Raw genomic sequence first — 20,081 nt, forward strand, 5'->3', positions numbered from 1 at the left:
TCTTCATTTCTCCTGTAGATAACAGGTAGTTTGCTGAGAAATGTGATCTAGACTGTCCACTTAAGCCAGGCAAGGATGCCCATAAATTGTTTCTTGGAAAAGAAAGCATTTGGGATTCAGCAAATTGGGCCCATTTAATAAAAGTAGTCCCTTAACCTCATGTTCTTATCGTCCCCTATCAAAATGATAAATGTGGGGAGTACCGAGCGCCATAGGGTTGGCAACAAGGTGAACTGTATAGTGAATACTATGGCAAGATGGCATCAGATTTTCAAGTCCTACTTCCATAACTGTTCTACCTAGCGCACTATGTCCAGCCGCGGCAAGACTGGCAATAAGGCCAAGTTGCGTTCTTCGCGCGCGGGTCTCCAGTTCCCTGTAGGCCGAGTGCATCAGCTGCTGAGGAAGGGCCATTAGGCCCTTGTACATTACGCCATTGTACATTAACCTCTAGGTCATACTGGTACATGCTTACAAGTTATAACTGGATTCTTAACAATAAATTCTTACAGATTTTATGGTTAGGAGGAATTATCCTTATCTTCCTGAGAACTATATACTTTGTGTACTGTATTTATATAGCATATGTCTGTTAAAGGGCAAACCTCATATAAAATATTTTTACTACAATAAAACAACCATTCGTAGAGAGTTTGATTAAAACATTAATTTAAAGATGCTTATAAAAAGTGGTTCATAAGAAGGAGATAGAAAGGAGATACCATTTCCATTTTTTATCTCCAGGATGGATCAATGAAGTGTTTGGAATGTTTTACAGTTCATTTTTATGAAGTGGTCTTTAAATTTGGAAAAAAACCTTAACTGGTGACCTATTGCATTACAAAAAAAAAAAAAAAAAAAACAAACAAACCTAGATGGAACTCATTAATTGTACTATCTCATTCAGTTGGTACCACCAATGAACAGGAGATTTTCTCATTGTACATTAAGCTCTAAATAAGATCAGGAGCACATAAGAAATATCACACCTGTTAGTTTCATAATATAAGGGAACTTATATAACATGTATTCATTGTTTCCCAGTAAAATCTAATGAAGTATCTGATATCCACTAAAAAAATATTTAATGTCAGATATGAGAAAGTGATTGGTTATTTATTGTGTTTCCTTCTTGATCTCTTACTATCTCTGCAAATAGTTTCAGTATAATCAGGAAAGTTTTACCTTTAGAGAACTAAGAACATGCTCTCGAATTTTCTTTGTCTTAATACCATAAACAATGGGGTTCAGGAAGGGGGGTACCACAAGGTATATATTTGCAATGAAGATGTGAACCTGGGGGGCCACATTGTGTCCAAAGCGATGAGTGAGGAAAGTGAAGCCAGCAGTAGAGTAGAAAACAAGGATGACACAGACATGGGAGCCACATGTGCCCAGAGCTTTCAGACGGGCTTCTCTGGAGGGAAGACGAAAGACTGCACGGAGGATTAGAGCATAAGAAAAAGCAATGAAGAGACAATCACAGGAACCAATCACAAATGCTACACTGAGGCTGTAACGCTTGGTGGCTCCTATGTCCACACACGCCAGCTTCACCACAGCCATGAACTCGCAGTAGGTGTGTGCGATGATTCGAGTTCTGCAGTAGGGGAGCTGCTTGAGCAGGATGGGGTGTGGGGAAAAGAAGGCTACTCCCCGCACCAGCACAGCAGCTCCCATTTTGGCAATGCGATTGTGGGTGAGAACCGTGGCGTGATGCAGTGGGTCACAGATGGCCACGTACCGGTCAATGGCCATGGCCAAGAAGAAGCCTGACTCCATGGCAGTAAAGCTGTGGATGAAGAACATTTGAGCCAGGCAAGCATCAAAGGCTATGTGGTGGGCTCCCAGCCAGAAGAGACAGAGCATGCGCGGCAGCGTGGACGTGGACAGCACCAGGTCAGTCACTGAGAGCATGCACAGGAACAGGAACATGGGCTCGTGGAGACTTTGCTCTGCCCTCACCACAGCCAGGATGGTCACGTTCCCCACCACAGCCACCACATACATGGAACAGAAGGGAATCCCAATCCAGAGGTGCAAGTGCTCTAGCCCTGGGATGCCCATCAGCAAGAAGCTGTTTGGAGATATTTCAGACTTATTGGCTGGTTCCATGGTGCAGATGCCTTCTGTCTTCTCTGCAGGTTAGAGCAAAAGTGTTCTGCCAATGTCATTACCACAAATCTGAAAACAAATGCTGAAAGATCCAAAGGCTCACTTTAGAAAACTTTCTGGTTTGTAATTTAGAGTAAAAATCCTTAGTGACACTAAGCACTAGGTACACACCAAGTGGCCCTAAGCATTAGCCAGACACAAAGCACCAGCTGCAATTCAAGAATCTAATGAATTTTCTAAAAAATCTGTACTAATTATCTGTGAACAATAAAATAAAAATTGAATAGTGCTCTCTGAATTCAGTTTTTTCTTAATTATAAGCCAAATTAACTTTTGATATAAGATTTTATAAATGAAAAGGGTCTTAGAAATCCTCAATCCCATTTTTTAATTTTTATTATCCTGAAAGACAATTTTCTAGCTGACATCTGAGTACTCTTAGGTAAGGTTATTCAGTTTGTAGAGAGTCCACTGCATATTTGTTTTTCCTAGTACTTCCCTAAAGCTATTCTCAGGAACCTTGAGACACATTGACCCAAACCTCTTGAGCTCCACAGGTTTAATGGACTTTCTGTGTGGTAACAGTTGAGAGTAACATGCATGTTTCTACAAAATTCTTTTTCAAGTGAAAATACCCACTTATTTTATGTTTAATTCTCAGAAATCTGTTTCCTTCCTACACTTTTCTATACACTCTCCCATGTGCCCTATACCTCTTAAATTTCATCATGTGTATCTGAACATGTTAGTCACATCAGAGACTACTCACCTAGTACTCCTTTTGGTAATTGCACTATATGTATGATCACAGTTCATATCATTCACATGCAAAATGAGGAAGAAAAATGATATTTAGTTGTTCCTAACATGAAAAGGACACTGTTCTTAGACCTTTGCATGTTTCAATTTTAACTTGGAAATAATATATAAGCTGTATATTATTTTCGAATTGTATCAATTCAAATAGCAGCCCAGAAAGTTACAGAAAACGGAGAGCATCACAGAGTGACTGAGAAACAAGAACTCTAACACAATTCATGCCTTCAGGGCTCATGTTTTTTTATGTTTTGCCAAACACAATATTTTCTGTGGCAGACATTAAATATATAGTCACCTTTAAACTTTCAGTAGTTTACATTACTTTAAATCACTTTTCAGAACAAGATTTAAGCAAATATTTAAACATTGCCTTTATTTTGCTTGCATATGTGAATACAACACAATGAACCCCATATTCTGTGTAGTTAATGTGCATTAACCGAAAACAGGGGGGGAAAACAACAACTAGGGTTTGCTCTTCAACTTAATGAATTATATTATTTTAGGTAACAACTTGAAATTAATTTTTGTGCATTTATCACTGTTCAGAACTTTAATTCCATCAGAATTGCCTGCTGATTTTTTACCTATGTATAAAAATTATTGAAATACATCAGGCACAGTGGTGCAGTCCTGTAATGCCAGTGGCTCAGGAGGCTGAGGCAGGAGGATCATGATTTCAAAGCCAGTCTTAGCAAAAACAAGACATTAAGCAACACAGAGAGACCCTGTCTATAAACAAAATACAATAAATAACTGAAATGTGGCTTGGAAGTTGAGTGCTCATAAGTTTAATCCCCAGTCACCTAGGAAAAAAAATTATTAAAATATAAATTTGAAATATGTTTAGGTAATTTGCAGACTCCTTTATATCCTTCTAAAAATTAGGTTTATTCTTATCAGCATACTCTATATGCTATTGATTAAGTAATAATATTTTGAATTTAATAATAATGAAGTTATACATGATGAATTCTTTTTACCCCACTGTAGCTTGCAAGGTATGGCCAGGTATACTACAATTATAAATATGCTCATATGAGCAAATATTTTTGAGTAAATATGGAGAATGTTAAACCAATTGCATGCTTGATTAGAAATACTGTCAATGTTATTTAGGAATTATCCTAGTCTGTCCTGGGCTTTATAAAATGATTATTTACACAATTCTATTCAATTACTATGATATATAGCTTATAAGCTATAAAGTTCATTAAACCTTAAAATGTATCAAATCATACCAGCAATGCTGTCTCTTCAATTTTCTCCTTTTTCTCCTTTTAATTGTTTTTGTTCCCAGCATATGTTCTTCCTATGTTCTTACTAAATGCATTTATTTCCATCATGAAGTTTGGTTTGCTCTCTACATGTTAATTATATTTCATTCCTCAGCTTCCCAGTCTGTACAGTGGGAAAAGCAAAAGTTTCTGGGAGAATTAACTAAATAAAGCATGCCAACAACTTAGAATATCACCCAACGCAAAGATGAATTTAATTAATCAAGCACTGGAAAGAGTTCATGTCTTCATTATTCTGTAGGTAATGTGATTCCACTATGGTGTCTGAGAAAAGACTCAACAAACTCAGAGCTGCACGTTAATAACAAAATAAGCAATTTTTCCAACCTTTCAGACAATTACTCTTTCTTTACTTTCACTGGTTAATACTGAATTTCTAACTATTCTCTGAATATACCATGCTGCATTGAAATATTGTGCCTTTTTCACATACTCTTTTGATGGTCATGCCCCTAACCCCCTTCATTTCCCTTTACAAACAGCTGCTTATTTTTAATATCCAGTTCAATTGGAATATCATCTATGATTTTTTGCTGGATTACCTTAAGTAGAAATTTGTTATTAATATGTTAACTGTTTTACTTTTACATTTTTGATAGTCTTATCAAATTGCAGAGCACAATACTCATTAATATATTATTACCCTAAAAGTAACTCCCTTGTGGATAAAATTGCTTTTAGGGTAGAAACTCTAGCAAAACTAGGAAATAGCATGATCCGGCCCAAAGACCAGTGCAGGGTTATTATTAGTAGGAAAATCTTTACAACTGCATGTTTTGTCTGACTCCAAAGTCATGTGTCTAAGTGCCATTTTATGCTGCTACCTGACACTTAACTAAATGGAATTACATTTCTAATATTCACTTCAATTAATATAAGATAGATATAAATGAATTAAGAAAAGAGAATTGTCCTTACCATCTCTTCTTATAGTGATGTAAAAAGATTTGTTCTTTTATCTGCTTTGTTCTGTCACATTTATAAGCAAAGAATCCAGGAACAAAAAAGGGATCTAATTGATGCTGGATTCCAAACCAGTTACTGCTAATTGAGAGCTGGAGGGTCTTGATTACCCATATGCCCACTTGCAAAGAAACAAAGTTCTTTACAATATTTTATTGACTCTCAAACTTAACAAAAAAAAATTTAAAAGATACATTAATCCAGAGAAGATCTAAACATCTCTACTCCCACATGCCTAGAGAGGGAAACAAACAAGAGTTTTATAAATCTGATTTTTTTTAACATGGAATCATAAAAATTTATATTGTATATCCAGAGATCCAAGCACAAAATAATTCTTTAATTTTTCTAATAGCATGTAAAGGTGCCTTCAAGCACACTATGTAAATATTCAGACAAATTTATTTTCTATATATAGATTTATTTAAACAAAATCATATTTTAAAACACTTGAAAAACTCCTGTCTTACCAATTAAGACATTCTCTAATTTTTACCTCGGAATCATTAGTGTTTCTTGTCTTTTACCCCAGAAATCAAGGTTGGGTGGAGAAGGAGTGAACAGGGAGATGTGAATAGCCTTTGTTGAAACATCCACTCTAGATAAAACTGCATGTCACAAAAGTTTCAGTTTGTAGTATATTTTCTAATTCTTAGTCTCTCACCTTAGTCTCAATAGATTAAATAGCTTAAAAATTGACAATATTAATATAATTGTGTTTAAATTTTTTTTCTTTTAAAAATAATAGTTATTGTAACTAAGGGAGTGTAGTGATATAGATGTTTTGGACAGAAAGAATGTAGAAAGAAAATATTAGCTTTGGCTTGTAATATACATATTCAACTAAGAACCTCAACTTATTAGACACCTCTTGCTTCTTCCTAAATATTATTCCTCCTATGAGAGTCACCGTGATGGATTACTTCTAACCCTGAACGGGAGGAAACAAATATTTTTGTTCACAGCTCTTTCTGCTCTATGAATTACCCAGGACAAATAATTATAATGGCATTATAATGTTATTTTCATTCAAATGAATAGTATATATGACTCCATACTTAAAAACAAATCGACAGGTAAAAATAAGCATGTCAGTAATAAGAGTGTACAACTTTGTTTTGAAATTTAAAAAATTATTGATTTTATTATAATTTTGCATATTAGTGGGATTCATTAGGCTATTTGCATATGCACATAACATAATTTGATCAATCTCATTTCCATTACCTTTCCTTTCCCTACCTCCTTTTTCCTAATATTTATTATTATGCATCAGTGATTTTTATTCTTAACTTTAGCTTTTCAAAAAATTGAAAATTATCTTTTTGAGGATCTCATAATTCTGTAAGTGCACATACTTGAATACAGCTCTCTTCTCTCTTTTCCTGTTCTGTATCTCTGTCTTCACTCACCAAAACCAAACCCCAAACTGACATTCCTCCAGAGAGTCACCTCTATAAGGAGCAGATGTAAAGCATCCTCAGTGAGCAAGAGCTAGAGTTATGGCTGACTACAGATTCCACTTGGTTAAAGGATGTACATGGTGGGAAAATTGATGGCCTTCTGGGGATAAAGGTCCTTTTCCCAAACTACAAGATCTAAATTACCTTTAGGTGGAGTAATTATAATGAACTATCCCTTAAGATAATTAATGAAGGCATTGTTTCCAATGATCTGCTGAGTGGTTTGATATGGAATGTGTTTTTTCAATGTATCAGAAAATATATAACACATTAGATGCCCCCACACATACACAAAGAAAAAAATGGGTCTAATTTATGTACTGAGACCATTATTTATTAGACTCTAGGATTAGTGCTTAAAATCTTTCTGTCACTTCATCTTCAGAGGTCTTTGGAATACAAACCGCAATAAATGATGAGAATAAAGAACAATAGACTTAAAAATTTATAAAGAACATTACAGCTAATAAAGGCAAAGCCAGAAACTGAATCCAGATATCTCTGGCTTCAAATTTCAATTGTTAGAATTACTATACCACTAAGATTAAAAAAACGATGTGTGCCAGAGTAAAGTAAATACTTCTTCTGGTGCAAAATGCTTAAAACCATGGATTACAGTGACTCTATCCAAAATGATAAGCAATGCCTATACAATCTGGGTCCTCTTCCCTCTCTGTCATCACTTTCTGCTATTCAGCTCATCCTCAGTTTTCCTTGAGTCTCAACCAAATTGCATTTTGTGCTTTGTTCCTGTATAGAACTAATTCATGTTTTTGCTTCTGCTGCTGATGCTCTTCCCATCTCCCTTGCCCATGCCTTCTCTGTTCTCTACTCATTTTGACTTTACTGATGGATGTCATTTCTTCAAGGAAGAATTAGGAAGAAGTTGCCTGTGTTTTCATGATTTGCCACTGACAGTCTGTCTTCCAAATCTGAATTATGAAACATTGCCCCTTCATTGTACATATCAGTTGCCAGCCCCTTTCAGCTTCTCTAAAATCGTTCTTATCTCAATTGCTTAGATTTTCAGTGATTTAGTTCTTTAATTTTTTTTTCTCTCCAGATAAAAAGGGGGTGCAAGCATGTAATCCTATCAACTCAGGAGGCTGATTCAGGAGAATTGCAAGTTTGAGATGAGTTTGGGCAACTTAGCAAGACCCTGTATCAAAATAAAAATGAAAAGTGCAGGAGGTGTAGCTCAGTGGCAGAGTGCTTGCCTAGCATACATAATGCCCTGGGTTCGATATCCAGTGCCACAAAATAATTGTTTCTCTACCATCCCCAAAGATCCTGTTCACTATTTAATTACTAGTAACTTCTCACATCTTTTCCCTAGATTCCATCACTAAGTTAAACTCTTCCATAACTCATGTTTAGGTCAGAAAGTTCCCTACCTGCTGTTTCATATCTTCCCAGCTTGCTTTTTTCTGTACTGCATCTTCAGCAATTCATTCCTCATCTTCTCTGCCTCAGCCAGCAAGAGAGACAACATCAGATTCTTACATGTGCCTAAACTATCTTTTCCATTCTGAAGTGATTATAACCTCTTGGGTATTCTCGCCTTTACTAATTTTACTCTGAGTGTGAATAGCAGGTGTTATGCGATGTAGACAGATTATGGTTAGATTTATATTAATTTACTCAATGCAACCATAAGAAAATCAGTTTCCCTTTACCAGAGTGGCCGATCTAAGTGGTGTGAAATTCAGATTACTTTCCTACTCAAACATCTAGACAGTCAATAGGCAGAATATGTAGGAGGAAATTGTTTTTCTCTGCTTACAGAAGTAAAGGAGACCATTCCCTCCTCATCCACTCCTTTATGCAAACAAAAAGGAGATTCTTCTCCTCCACCTCCTAGGAATGTTAGTACAGTCTCTCCAGGAGCCACGTTGCTAAACTGTTTTAAATTTAAAGACCTAGAATGACTCTAAGTTATTAGGTAATATTAATCATAAAAATATAAATACACAAAACAATTGAAGTCTATATTTCCACTGTGGAAACTTAATTTAGTGATCTATTTTTGACTATATCTTTTTGGCATCTCAATGATAATAGAGAAGATCTATTAAAATTTCATATCAGAGCAACGCAATTAACAAATGCCTACAGATTTAATGTAACATCATGTGACACTGTAGAGAGTCAGAAAGATTTGAGGGATTTGAGGTCACAATGGCATGCATAAGACTTATTTGGATTACACACTGACAGATTTGAATGTTGATGAGGAATGGGAGGACATTCTGCATGGGACCATAGTCAACTTGGAGAATAAAGAAGGGAGACCAGGGAATTCAAGGCGAAAGGAAAGCTGGTATGTCTAGGTAATATGGCTAAAGCTGCATCATGGGGGAGTCTTTTGGTTAAAGCACTCTGAAGGGCCCTATAAGCCTTTCATCATTATACTTCCTTATTTATTTTATTTATGGCTACAGATGTTGGGTATAATTTTACTGGATATGCATTGCAGGTAGACCATAAATGGCTTAAAATATTCTTGTTTGAGCTATGTTTCAAGATTTTATGCTAAAAAATTGAGTTTGACACAAGCCCCCTTAATTCTAATCTACCTCAGTTCATTGTGCTAGAAAATAACCTTAAGGGTTAATATACAGAGGCCACAGAGATAAACAACAGACAGACATGAGTGGTGGGAACATGAGGTTAAGGGGATAATTCTATAAACTGGGCCTTTTCTGTGGTCCTCCAAATGCTTTCTTTTAAAAGTAATTTACTTGCAGCCCTACCTCGATTAAGTCACATTCCTCAGCAATATCCTGTTATCTGCAGGAGAGATACAAGCCCCCAAAGCTCCTCCGTGTTGATAAGAACACAGCTTATCCCAAGTGAGGGGAATTTGGGGAGCTTTATGCAGAATGGATTCTAGAACTCAGGGAGATAGGATAACTAGACTCAAAAACACCTCATCTAAAAATTTGAAAGAACTTTTTCAAATTAGAGCTGGTCAGCGTGGGCCATTGTGACCCAGAGTTGCCTTGGATCTTTAACATGTCATTACAGTAGTAAATACTCCCCTCCATGGGGTAAGACCATGTGCAGTGGGGACTTGGAAGCCTGGATAAAAATTCTGCTGTCAACAGTCTAAAGTACAGCTGGGCAAGACACTTTGTCAGCTTCCCTGGGGTCCCCAACTAGAGGGCAAGAGGTGTGTGCCACCTCTCCTCTCTGAAAGGATTCACTGCTCTTCCTTGAGAGTGTCCCCTTTTCCCCATTTCCTATCTCTTCTAACTCATACCTGCTACTCTCTGCCATGCATCTGAAATCTTTCTGCACAATCACAGGAGCAGTTAAACAAGGACATTGGTGGTCCCTTGAACTCCACAAATGTCCTTGCTCAGCCACAATAGCACCAATCTTCCAAATGTCTGTTTCATTCCTGGTGTACTAGTTGACCATATGTCCTTAAACAACTTGAGCTTTGCTTGAGTGCCTTGCCTAAGATGTTTCTTACTAATTTTTCTGCATTGACTTTTCTTTCCCTAGCTTTTAAAAAACTTATCCATTATATTTCAGATCTATACTCAGAGAAAATATGACCCTCTGTCCAATGTTGCCCCAATTTCATGTTCTCTGTTAATACATCATGGTTGACAAAATATTCCATGCTTCTACAATGTGAAGTTATTTGCTAAATATATATGTTAGTTTGTTTTATGCAGCTTCCCAGATATGCCCTCCGCATCAGTTACACATTACATGAAGCGTGGGTTCCATGTGATTCACATGACCCTTGCCAAGACTGAGTCATAGTTGGAGTTCAGTATTCAGTATATATTCACCAAATGATTCTATCAGGTAATGGCTTGTTGGAACATTTATGTGATTTGTAGCCCTTAGTTTCTGACTACTCCATGATATTTGTTGTCATTGCTATAAAAATAAGTGAAAATATTTATACTTCTCTAATATTAACTAAAATTCACATGAGGAGAAATTTATAATGAAAGTGAGATCATGAGCCACAGGCCACAGGCATCTCTCCTCTTAAGTAGTGCTGTGTAGACTCTGTCTTAACACAGTTATGAAGTTGATACTGAAAACCCATCAGTCCAGCTCTTTTTTTTTTTTTTTGTATTGGGGATTGAAATCAGCAGAACTCAACCCCTAAGCTACATCCCCAGCCCTATATTGTATTTTATTTAGAGATGGGTCTCTGACTTGCTTAGTGCCTTGCCATTGCTGAGGTTGGCTTTGAACTCTAGATTCTCCTGCCTCAGTTCCAGAGCCCCTGGGATTACAGGCATTACACCACCATGCCCGGCTAATCCAGGTTTTCTAAGTAGATTAATATGCTCTTTTTTTTCCTTTTTTTTTTTTTGCATGTTTACACTTTTATTTTTATGCTTTTCATTACCATTAATGGTGCTCTTTATTTTTCATGTGAATTTGAATTATTTCTAGAGTCCTTTTATTTCAGCTTGAAAGACTAAAGGGTGTCTTTCTTTCTTCCTTTCTTGCTCTTTTAATTGGTTGTTTTTAGTTGTACATGACAGTAGAATCCATTCCAACATAATTATCCTCTTTCTTCAATCATTCTCTTTTTTGTTTTCACTGGCAAATGTCCACCATTTGTCATCAGAATTAATGAAAATGCCTGCCTGGTGATGAAATTACCTTACATTTACACCTTTAGTTCCAATTTAAACATTACTCCTAAATGATTGTTTTTAAATTGCAGATGTTAGCAAGATCATCAAATTAACTCCAATGGAATCAAATCACACATACAAAGTTCTCATCATCTTTAATTATGTTGATTGGTATGTGAAAGACAGTATTCTGAGGCATGTGAAAGGTTGTCAATTTCTTTGAGCAAATCTATGCATTTGAAAACTGACACATGAAAACTGAGAGAATTAATAGTGGTTTTGCATATTTTAAAATGAAATTGAATATGCATATTTAGGTTATGTACAAGGACACATTCCTGTGTATGTATGCATACTTCAGGTGAGGTTTAGAAATATAATTATGTAAGCATGAGAGACAGAGCCAAGATGCTGTTTGTAGATAAAATTATTGAAAAAATGTATTTAAAAAGTGTGTATATTTATATATATTCATGAGAGTAAATATCATCCATAATTCTGTTCATTCAGGTAGACCTGGGGATATCTCAACCTATAGCATCAGAGATGGGAAGATGAGTATTATTTACATGTCTAGACCCTTTCTTTACAAGAATTTGTTCTTTACAAGAACAAGTAAGTATTAACTTTAAAAAATATGACATAGATTTAAAGTCTGTGAAAAACTGATTTTCTGGATATGTCCCTAGTCCTTAACAAAATGTCACTGGAGGAACAATGGCAGGGTTGGAAAATAAACAACTGAGGTACAGGGCAGATACTGGATGAATCTCAAAGAAAGCTAAAGTCAAGAAAAGGAATGGTTGACATCATTTGCAAATAAGTGTTAAGGACAGCCCATTGGAAGAAGTGCCTCTTGAGATGGGAAGAATTTTAACTAAGAAAGACTGAGGGAAATGGCTTCTAAATATCACAACAGCTAGAATAGTAAGCAATGTGAGTTTTTTTTAGAAGCAAAGCAGTCATGTTGGGCTGGATTGATGCCTGTTCTATGATTTCTTTAGAAGAGAACTCCTGGTTCTATTCATACTGGAGTCTAGTCATGCATGTCTCCTCTACCTTGAGGAACAGGATGCTGAAGATTTTTAAGTAGATGAAATGAGGTGTTTGAGAAACACATCTTCAATTCCAATGTTAACAACTTTGAATAAGAAAACCACTAAAGATAGACAGGTTAAGTACATGGATTTTATATTTAGAGATGCATACAAGTCAGATAATAGTGAGGTCGAAAAACGTTACTGGAAATGTGCAGAGAAACCTTGGTGATCAGTTGGACTAAGAAACAGAAATAAAAATAATTACATAATTTCAAGGTTGCAAATTGAATTTGGCTCAAGTCAAATGAACAAATATGGTGAAGACAGAATACCCTATGGTTGGAAAGGAGATGAGGGGCTTAGTTTGTATGCAGTACAGTATTGCTATGCACATGTACTGTATTATATAGCATAAGTATCTTTTATGTGGGTACATCTCAGATGCTTTTACCACATAAAATGAAATTTTTAGGATTCTAATTTTAGAACATTAAGTTTAAGGTGCCCGTGAAAAAGGGTTCACAAGTCTTTTGCAACTTATCTTCTGGGAAACAGACAAAATGATTTAAGGCATATATTTGGGTATCTTAAATTTGTAAAAATATATGAAATGATGTAGATGAAGTAAGAAGTAAAGCTAGAAGGAAAAAATGGCTTTGTAAGGTTCTTTGTATGTCAAATGCCTATCTTCAGGTGAAATCTACTATATATTACTAAAAATGGTTTCATTTTCTCTTGAAGTCCTCTATACAGAGGAAAGGATATAATCAATTATTTATGAGCTAGTGAATATCAATGTATATCTATTTCCATTAGTATTATTTCTACACAATAGCTAAAACATGAATGCAAAAGAGAAAATGTTAAATTGTCACTGTTTTTGATAATTATTTTTGTCCCTATATCTTAATTAATATACCTAAATTGAAGGTTTCTTATTTGAAAATTGTATTTCTAGTTTATAGGAAAAGCTGTGATTCAATAAAGTCAAATTAACAATAGAATATTCTCCTATATTATTGCATGTGTGCGTATTTGGGAGAATTCTCATTATAAGAATTTTGTTCTCAACTGCGTCCTGGTAGAAAGGACATGCTTCCATCACATTCCCACACTGAATGAGTTTTCTTTCTTGCATTGGTTATTTCCTCATGAAGCCCCAAACCTTTAAGGGATTATCTCTACCTCCAACCCAATAGGACTTCCCGCTCCACATAACCAGGCCTCCTGTCTGTCAAAGGCATCAATCAGCCTCAGTCTCTTTGACAGTGGAATATTCGCAATACCCACTCCCTCATTTGTTTGGTACGTGCTCCATAAATCAAGGGGTTGACCATGGGAGGCACCAGGAAGTAGAGATTATCGATGATGATCTGTAGATGAGGAGCCATATGGTAGCCTAAAATCTGGGCCAGAACAGAGAAAACAACAGGAGAATAAAAAAGACCAATGACACAAAGATGAGAGCCACATGTACTAAGAGCTTTGCCTCTTGCTTCCCAAGATGGTATCTGAAAGACAGCATGAAGGATAAGTCCATATGACAGAATGATGAGAAACAAATCAAATCCTACAGATGCCACAATGACCATGAGGCCATAGATAATGTGGTCAGAGATGTCTCCACAGGCTATCATCACCACAGCCATATAAGCACAGTAGGAGTAACCAATGATGTGGGTTTGGAAGCTTTCCAGTCTTTTTGCCAGGATGGGTGCTGGGGTTAGCACTGCCACTGCCCTTGCTAGGACAGTTAGTGCCATCTTCACAAGCATGCTGTTATCAAGGATGGTTGTATATCTCAGAGGGCACCAGATAGCCACGAATCTGTCAAAAGCCATAGCCAGGAGGATCCCAGACTCCATGACATAGAAAGAAGGAATAAAAAACATTTGTGTGAGGCAGGCATCAAAGCTGATTTCCTTGGCATCCATCCAGAAGATGCCCAGCATGCGGGGCACAGTGACACTGACCAGGCATAGGTCAACACCTGAGAGCATGGCTAGGAGGAGAAACATGGGCTCATGAAGACTCTTCTCCATTCGGATGACACATAAGATGGTGACATTGCCCATGACTGTAATAACAAATATCAAGAAAAAAGGTACAGAGAAGAAACCATGGGAAGATTCCAGGCCAGGAATTCCAGCCAGAATAAATATCAAGGGCTGGGGGAGAGAGCTGTTACAAGAGGGCATCCCTAATCTGAACTTCTCAAGGTCCGATTCCTATGGAGAAAAAAATGAGCATTTTGAAGTCACTGCATCATTTATACCTACAAAATGCTGGTCATTAGTATTAGTTAATAGTGATAATCATGATTATATTATGAGCAGTAATGATTGAATGAATGCTTCAGCTACTTGGGTAGAAGAGGGAGAAGCATTCTCAGGGAAAACTCTCAATAACAAACCACATCAAGAGTACAGAGTCTTCTATTTCATTGAATATAAAGCATTTGGTATCCTCTAGGATTATTTCTGAGATAGCAGGACCAGCATGATAAAATTTTCAACATTGTAGGCAGAGTTGAGAGGATGAACAAGCCAGAAAGCAGAGATTTTGCTTAAGAAAAGGAAGCTAAATTTAATCATACCCTGGTCCTCCGTTTCTGGGATTGGACTTGTTTTGTGGTTCTTCCTTAGAATGTTTAGATGTAAATTGTTGATTCTGACAAGGGACTTAGGAGCCCTATTGATATTTTATTTCTATAGAAATAAGGCATTATTATATTTATTAAATATTTTAATTTATGTTAAGTATTTTGAAAGGAATGCATATTTACAAATTTAAGAATTATATAATACAAGTCATAAATATATTTGATCCATTCAAAATATAAACCATAAAATGTGATATATGTAAAAATAAGAATATGAAAGCAAGACTTTTATAAAATTATATGATTTAATTAAATTTCACTAATAGGGCTTAGTGATTATATTGGTTAAAAACAGTACAACTGTCATAGAAAAAGAAAAAATTTTAATTTCCCATGCACTCTCCTCCTCCATCTCTTTCAATCCTCTTCCTCTACTCTTTTAATAAGTTTAAAATGAAGAATATATAAAAGTGTCTCACAAAGTTAAAAATATTACAACACTAATATCACTTTAGTTGTTTATCAACTTAGTCTTTTATTTATATTGCATCAATTTAATTCACATTCTAATTTAGAATGTTTCCAATTTATTTTTAATAGAATTGTTTTTTAAGCTGTTAGCCAAACCTTTAAGACAAAAATTAAGAAAACAACAAAAAGTTAAATTTAAACATTATAAACCATGAATGACATTTTTGTTAATTTAGTTCACTCTAAATATGTTAAGAGTTTAAAATTGGAAGGCATATCTGCTAAAATCTTCTGTAACAATTTACATATCACAAATTGTGTTACTCAGATATAAGTATTTTATATTTCAACTTCATTTCTAAAGGCACAACACAGTTTACTGATAGGAAACTCTCCTGGAAGGTGAACTTGGCATAGTAAAAATAAGGCCTTTGGAATATTACATTTCCAGGGTTGAATCTCTGCCCTGTTACTTATTCTGTATAACTTGACCAAGTCATTTAAGACTTTGAGCATCATCTCCTCATCAAGAAATTAGATGAAGCATACATTGCAAAGCTTGTAGAAAGGATTAAATTGTCCATTAAATCCCAAGTATGCAATACATTCTTGTTACTAACATAATTCTTTAAAGGTTTGGTACTCTAGAAATGCAAATTTTCTTCTATTATAAAATGCAAAGTTTAAGTGAGACATGAGCAAAGTAATGTTAGCTTTGTTTTTGTTCTTTTGTTTCTTGAAAAGAAGGGTGGCTAGGATGCCATGGGAAGGATTATTTGATGATCCTAGTGTTTCTGTTCTCTGATATTTTTAGATTCATTATATGCTTAAGGGAAAAATATTTCATGTTATGATAATTAGATATCTGGGAAATAAAGTGTGATAAAAAGTAAAATGAGCATTTTGGTTCAGTCAAGGAAAGGATCCTATCCTAAGAGTTGCTTCTGGACAGAAAAGACAACACTGTGATTCCAGAAGCTCATTATCTGTTGGGCTTTCCAGTAGAAACTGAATAATCACTTTTGGGGAACACTGTCGTTGAAAATTTTTCATGTGGTAATGGCCTTAGGACATTATCAGAATTTCAAGCAATATACCAAGAATTTATCTATCTGGAGCATTACTATCAACAACTCCATCAACATTAACTATAAGTAAAGGCACCATCAATTCAGGCATAAAAACTTGAAGGATATTTATTATTTATATCTTTTTTTCTTTATAAATATGTTTTATAAAGATTTGTAGAGAAATGAAGTAGCAAAAATATGAGGATTTCCTAGAAAACTGATGGAAAGATTATAATACAATAAGAGTAACTGGTAGTTCATTTCAGGAAAGAAGACCGACTCCATTTACATTAGAAAGCAAAATTTCATTATAGATAATGGAATCATGTTTTGAATCACAAGATCATGCTAAACTTTGCTACAACACTCAATAGCTATGAGACATTAGATTATTTGCTTATCTCTTTTCTTATGGGTTCTTTTTAATTATACATGAGAATAGAATTCATTTTGCCATACTTATAAAAGTATTGAGTATAATTTGTTCTAATTCAGTCCCCAGTACTTCCAAGTCTCTCCCTTCCTCCATCCTCTATTCCCTTTCCCCTATTCCTTAAAAATGTCACTGATTACACTAAAAATTATAGAACCTGACATGGGCTTACCAATGTTATTGGTAGTGGTATATGATTGAAGATTCGAGAATATTTTTTTTCCTGCATAACATATTTTTTGTGTCTCAGGATTTTCTGGCTTTTCCCTTCCCTCTTTTTCCCCTTTCCCTAGAGTAGTACCTGCAGAGAGTTGTGAGTCTGGTCACAATGAACTTGAGACCTGCAAAGTGCACTTGAGGTATGTGGAAGACCTGCTTATCTTCAGAAGAAGGTGGAATGACTGAGTATGAGAGAGATTTAAGCAGAGTTCTTTGCCTTACTGGGTCCCAAATGAATACTGTTCTTAGTTTGGATATTCTGAGGATAGCACACGTGATAGGAGTATGGAAAGCTAATTACTGGTGTGGTATGGGAGCAGGGTGGTGTGGCTTACAGACCCAAGAGAGGAGGGAGTAGGGAATCATTTAGAATGGAAATCAGAATGCTGGAACAACAGGAAGATTATAGTCAAGACAGTGTTGCTCACAGCTATAATTGTATACAAATTTCTCTAGCAATTTGTCTAAATCACTTGTTGACTTTTTTTTTTGTACCAAGGTTTGAACTAAGAGACACTCAACCATTGAGACACATTCCCATCCCTTTTCTGTACTTTCTTTAGAGAGAGGGTCTCACTGAGTTGCTTAGTGCCTTGCTTTTGCTGAGGCTGACTTTGAACTCAAGATCCTCTGGCCTCCGCCTCCTGAGCTGCTGGGATTACAGGCTTGCACCACGAGATGATTTTATTTCTAATAGTCTTGAGGATTTCATCAGTAAAACCTTACCTGGAATCAAGAATCTTGGTTTCTTAGATGGGATTAAAACCCACAAAAATGTTGGAAAAAGATCATATGCTACTTGGGGGTAAAGAAGATATGCAAAAAGAAACATAAAGAGAGTAGAAATAAGAGCAAACAGGAACTCTAGACAACAAATATTGTACAAAATTAAGTTTAGGAGGTAGAATGAGTTTTGTAATGACTCTTGGCAGAAATAAGAAGCTGAACTTGTGAGTAGATTTAAAGGAGGGAGAGCAAGTGCGGACAATTGTTTTGCTAGAGAAACTGAAGATAATCACCAGAGCTCTGTTCATTTTTATGTCCCCAGTGCCTGGTAAGTTGTAGATCTTCAAATATTTTTCTATGAGCAAATGTGCTTGTACACACATCTTTGTGCATATACACACTCACCATGCTTTTTCATCAATCATGAATAGGCCTGGACCGTAGGCTAAGAATGATATTGCCAAGGATAAGTGACTTATCAGAGCTAATCAGAGTCTTCATTAAGCCATATCCTACAGCCTACAGTATATTCAGGACACTCAAATAAATCTAATTTTTCCCAAAGTAGTTAATGACAACCTGGATTAACTTATTATATTGGTCTAGTAAAAAAAAATCTCTTAAAAAGATTTTCAGCATTCTTTTCTTCCATTCTTTTTCTCAGTGCTAGTTATCTCCTTGCAGCCATGATGCTCTTTCTTTTTGGATATACCACATATTTTTATTTTGTATGGTTAAGCTATATAACATGATGTTTTAATTCACATTTTGAAATGGTTACTATGTGCAAGCAAGTAGCATAAGTATCATCCCACATAGTTAACTTGTTTGGTGGTAAAAGTACCTAAAATTCACTAAGAAGTTTTAATTTTTCAACATATGATACCATATTATTAACTATATTCCTCATTAGATCTATGCATTAGATCTCCAGACATTTCTACATAACTGCAAATTTGCACTGTTTGCCCCAAATCTGTCCATCCCTCTTTCCATGCCTGGTAACTACCTTTCTACTCTGTTTCTATTGTGTTTGAGACACATATATGCACACACACACACACACACACACTTGATTTCACATATAATGTCATGTAATTATGTGTCTTTTTGTGTTTGTCATATTCAAGTTGGCATAATGTTTTCCAAGTCTGCCCTTATTGTTACAAAGGCAGAATCCTTTATTTTAAGGTTGAATGTAATCTTTTAAAAACACAAACCTAATTGTTGCGCCACACAACTAAACCAGTCAGGATCACTCCAAGTGAATTTGGGGACTAAATAAAGGCACAGACACAGAAAGTACCTTTACTTTCGGTTCAGTGACCGCTCCTCAGCCACAGCTACCACAAGCGGGGCAAGGCAGGAAAGAAAGGGAGCAAGGAAAACGTGCTGAACCATTTTATTGGGGAGAAGCTATTCAAATGAGGCAAGGGATCAGGTTCCAGGAGGTTGAGTCTAGCTTCCTGATGTCTTGCTGTCAGCAGGTTGATTGACATCTAGGAAGGCCATTCCCATCTCTTGTGCTGTGTGGGAATCATAGGCCGAGCCAGCAAAAAGACTCATAAGTTGCTGGCCCAAACAGAGGGGCAACATGGGTTCAGTCCACCCTGTGTGCTGAATGCTCATAGTTCACACACACACAGCCCACAGCTGGCTTGCTACATCTCCACACTTTCATTGTTCAAAGCTAAGGGGCACTCATTTCCCATGTGGCAGCTCCTAACACCTAATCAAACTTTCATTGTCCTCCTCTTGTTTTTGGAATGAAACTGAGTATATCCAGTATGCACTGCCCAGTCTTTCTCAATGGATTTCCCATTGCTTTTTTAACTCTAACACACTAGGCAGACTACTTCAGTCCTTTGAAAGTAGATAGTCTATCCTAAGATCCACACTTGTTCAAACATACTGCTTTCTCTTCCCTAAACATTCCCACCCTGTTTCCATGACCACTCGATTTTTCTTCATCTAGTTAACTCCCATTTTCACTCAATTAATATTACTTAAAAAATTTTTTCCTTGATTCCCCAGACTAGATCAAAACTCCATGTTGTGTGTCCTCATAGAAACTACTTATTGATCTGCCCTTACTATACTTAAGATCCACTATAATCATGCATTAAAGTATCATCTGATTAAGTTATGTCACCTCCATCAGAATGTGTGTTCCCTGAAGCATACACATTTATTTTATTCACTTTTTGTAAGAATCTAGCACAACATGACACATAAATATTTGTTTT

General features: G+C 35.9%; 2 protein-coding genes across 2 annotated transcripts; both read right to left on the reverse strand.

Annotated features, from left to right (window-relative positions):
• Positions 1 to 1,170: 1,170 nt before the first annotated feature.
• Positions 1,171 to 2,115, reverse strand: LOC107160883 (olfactory receptor 52P1-like). The gene has a single exon (XM_015507486.1). It carries the CDS (start codon positions 2,113 to 2,115, stop codon positions 1,171 to 1,173), a length of 945 nt encoding a protein of 314 aa, XP_015362972.1.
• An 11,452-nt stretch (positions 2,116 to 13,567) lies between these two features.
• LOC107160894 (olfactory receptor 52K1-like) lies at positions 13,568 to 14,512 on the reverse strand. The gene has a single exon (XM_015507489.1). It carries the CDS (start codon positions 14,510 to 14,512, stop codon positions 13,568 to 13,570), a length of 945 nt encoding a protein of 314 aa, XP_015362975.1.
• Between the last annotated feature and the right edge of the window lie 5,569 nt (positions 14,513 to 20,081).

This window comes from Marmota marmota, unplaced genomic scaffold (genome assembly GCF_001458135.2).
Source record: "Marmota marmota marmota unplaced genomic scaffold, marMar, whole genome shotgun sequence".
Taxonomy (NCBI): Eukaryota; Metazoa; Chordata; class Mammalia; order Rodentia; family Sciuridae; genus Marmota; species Marmota marmota.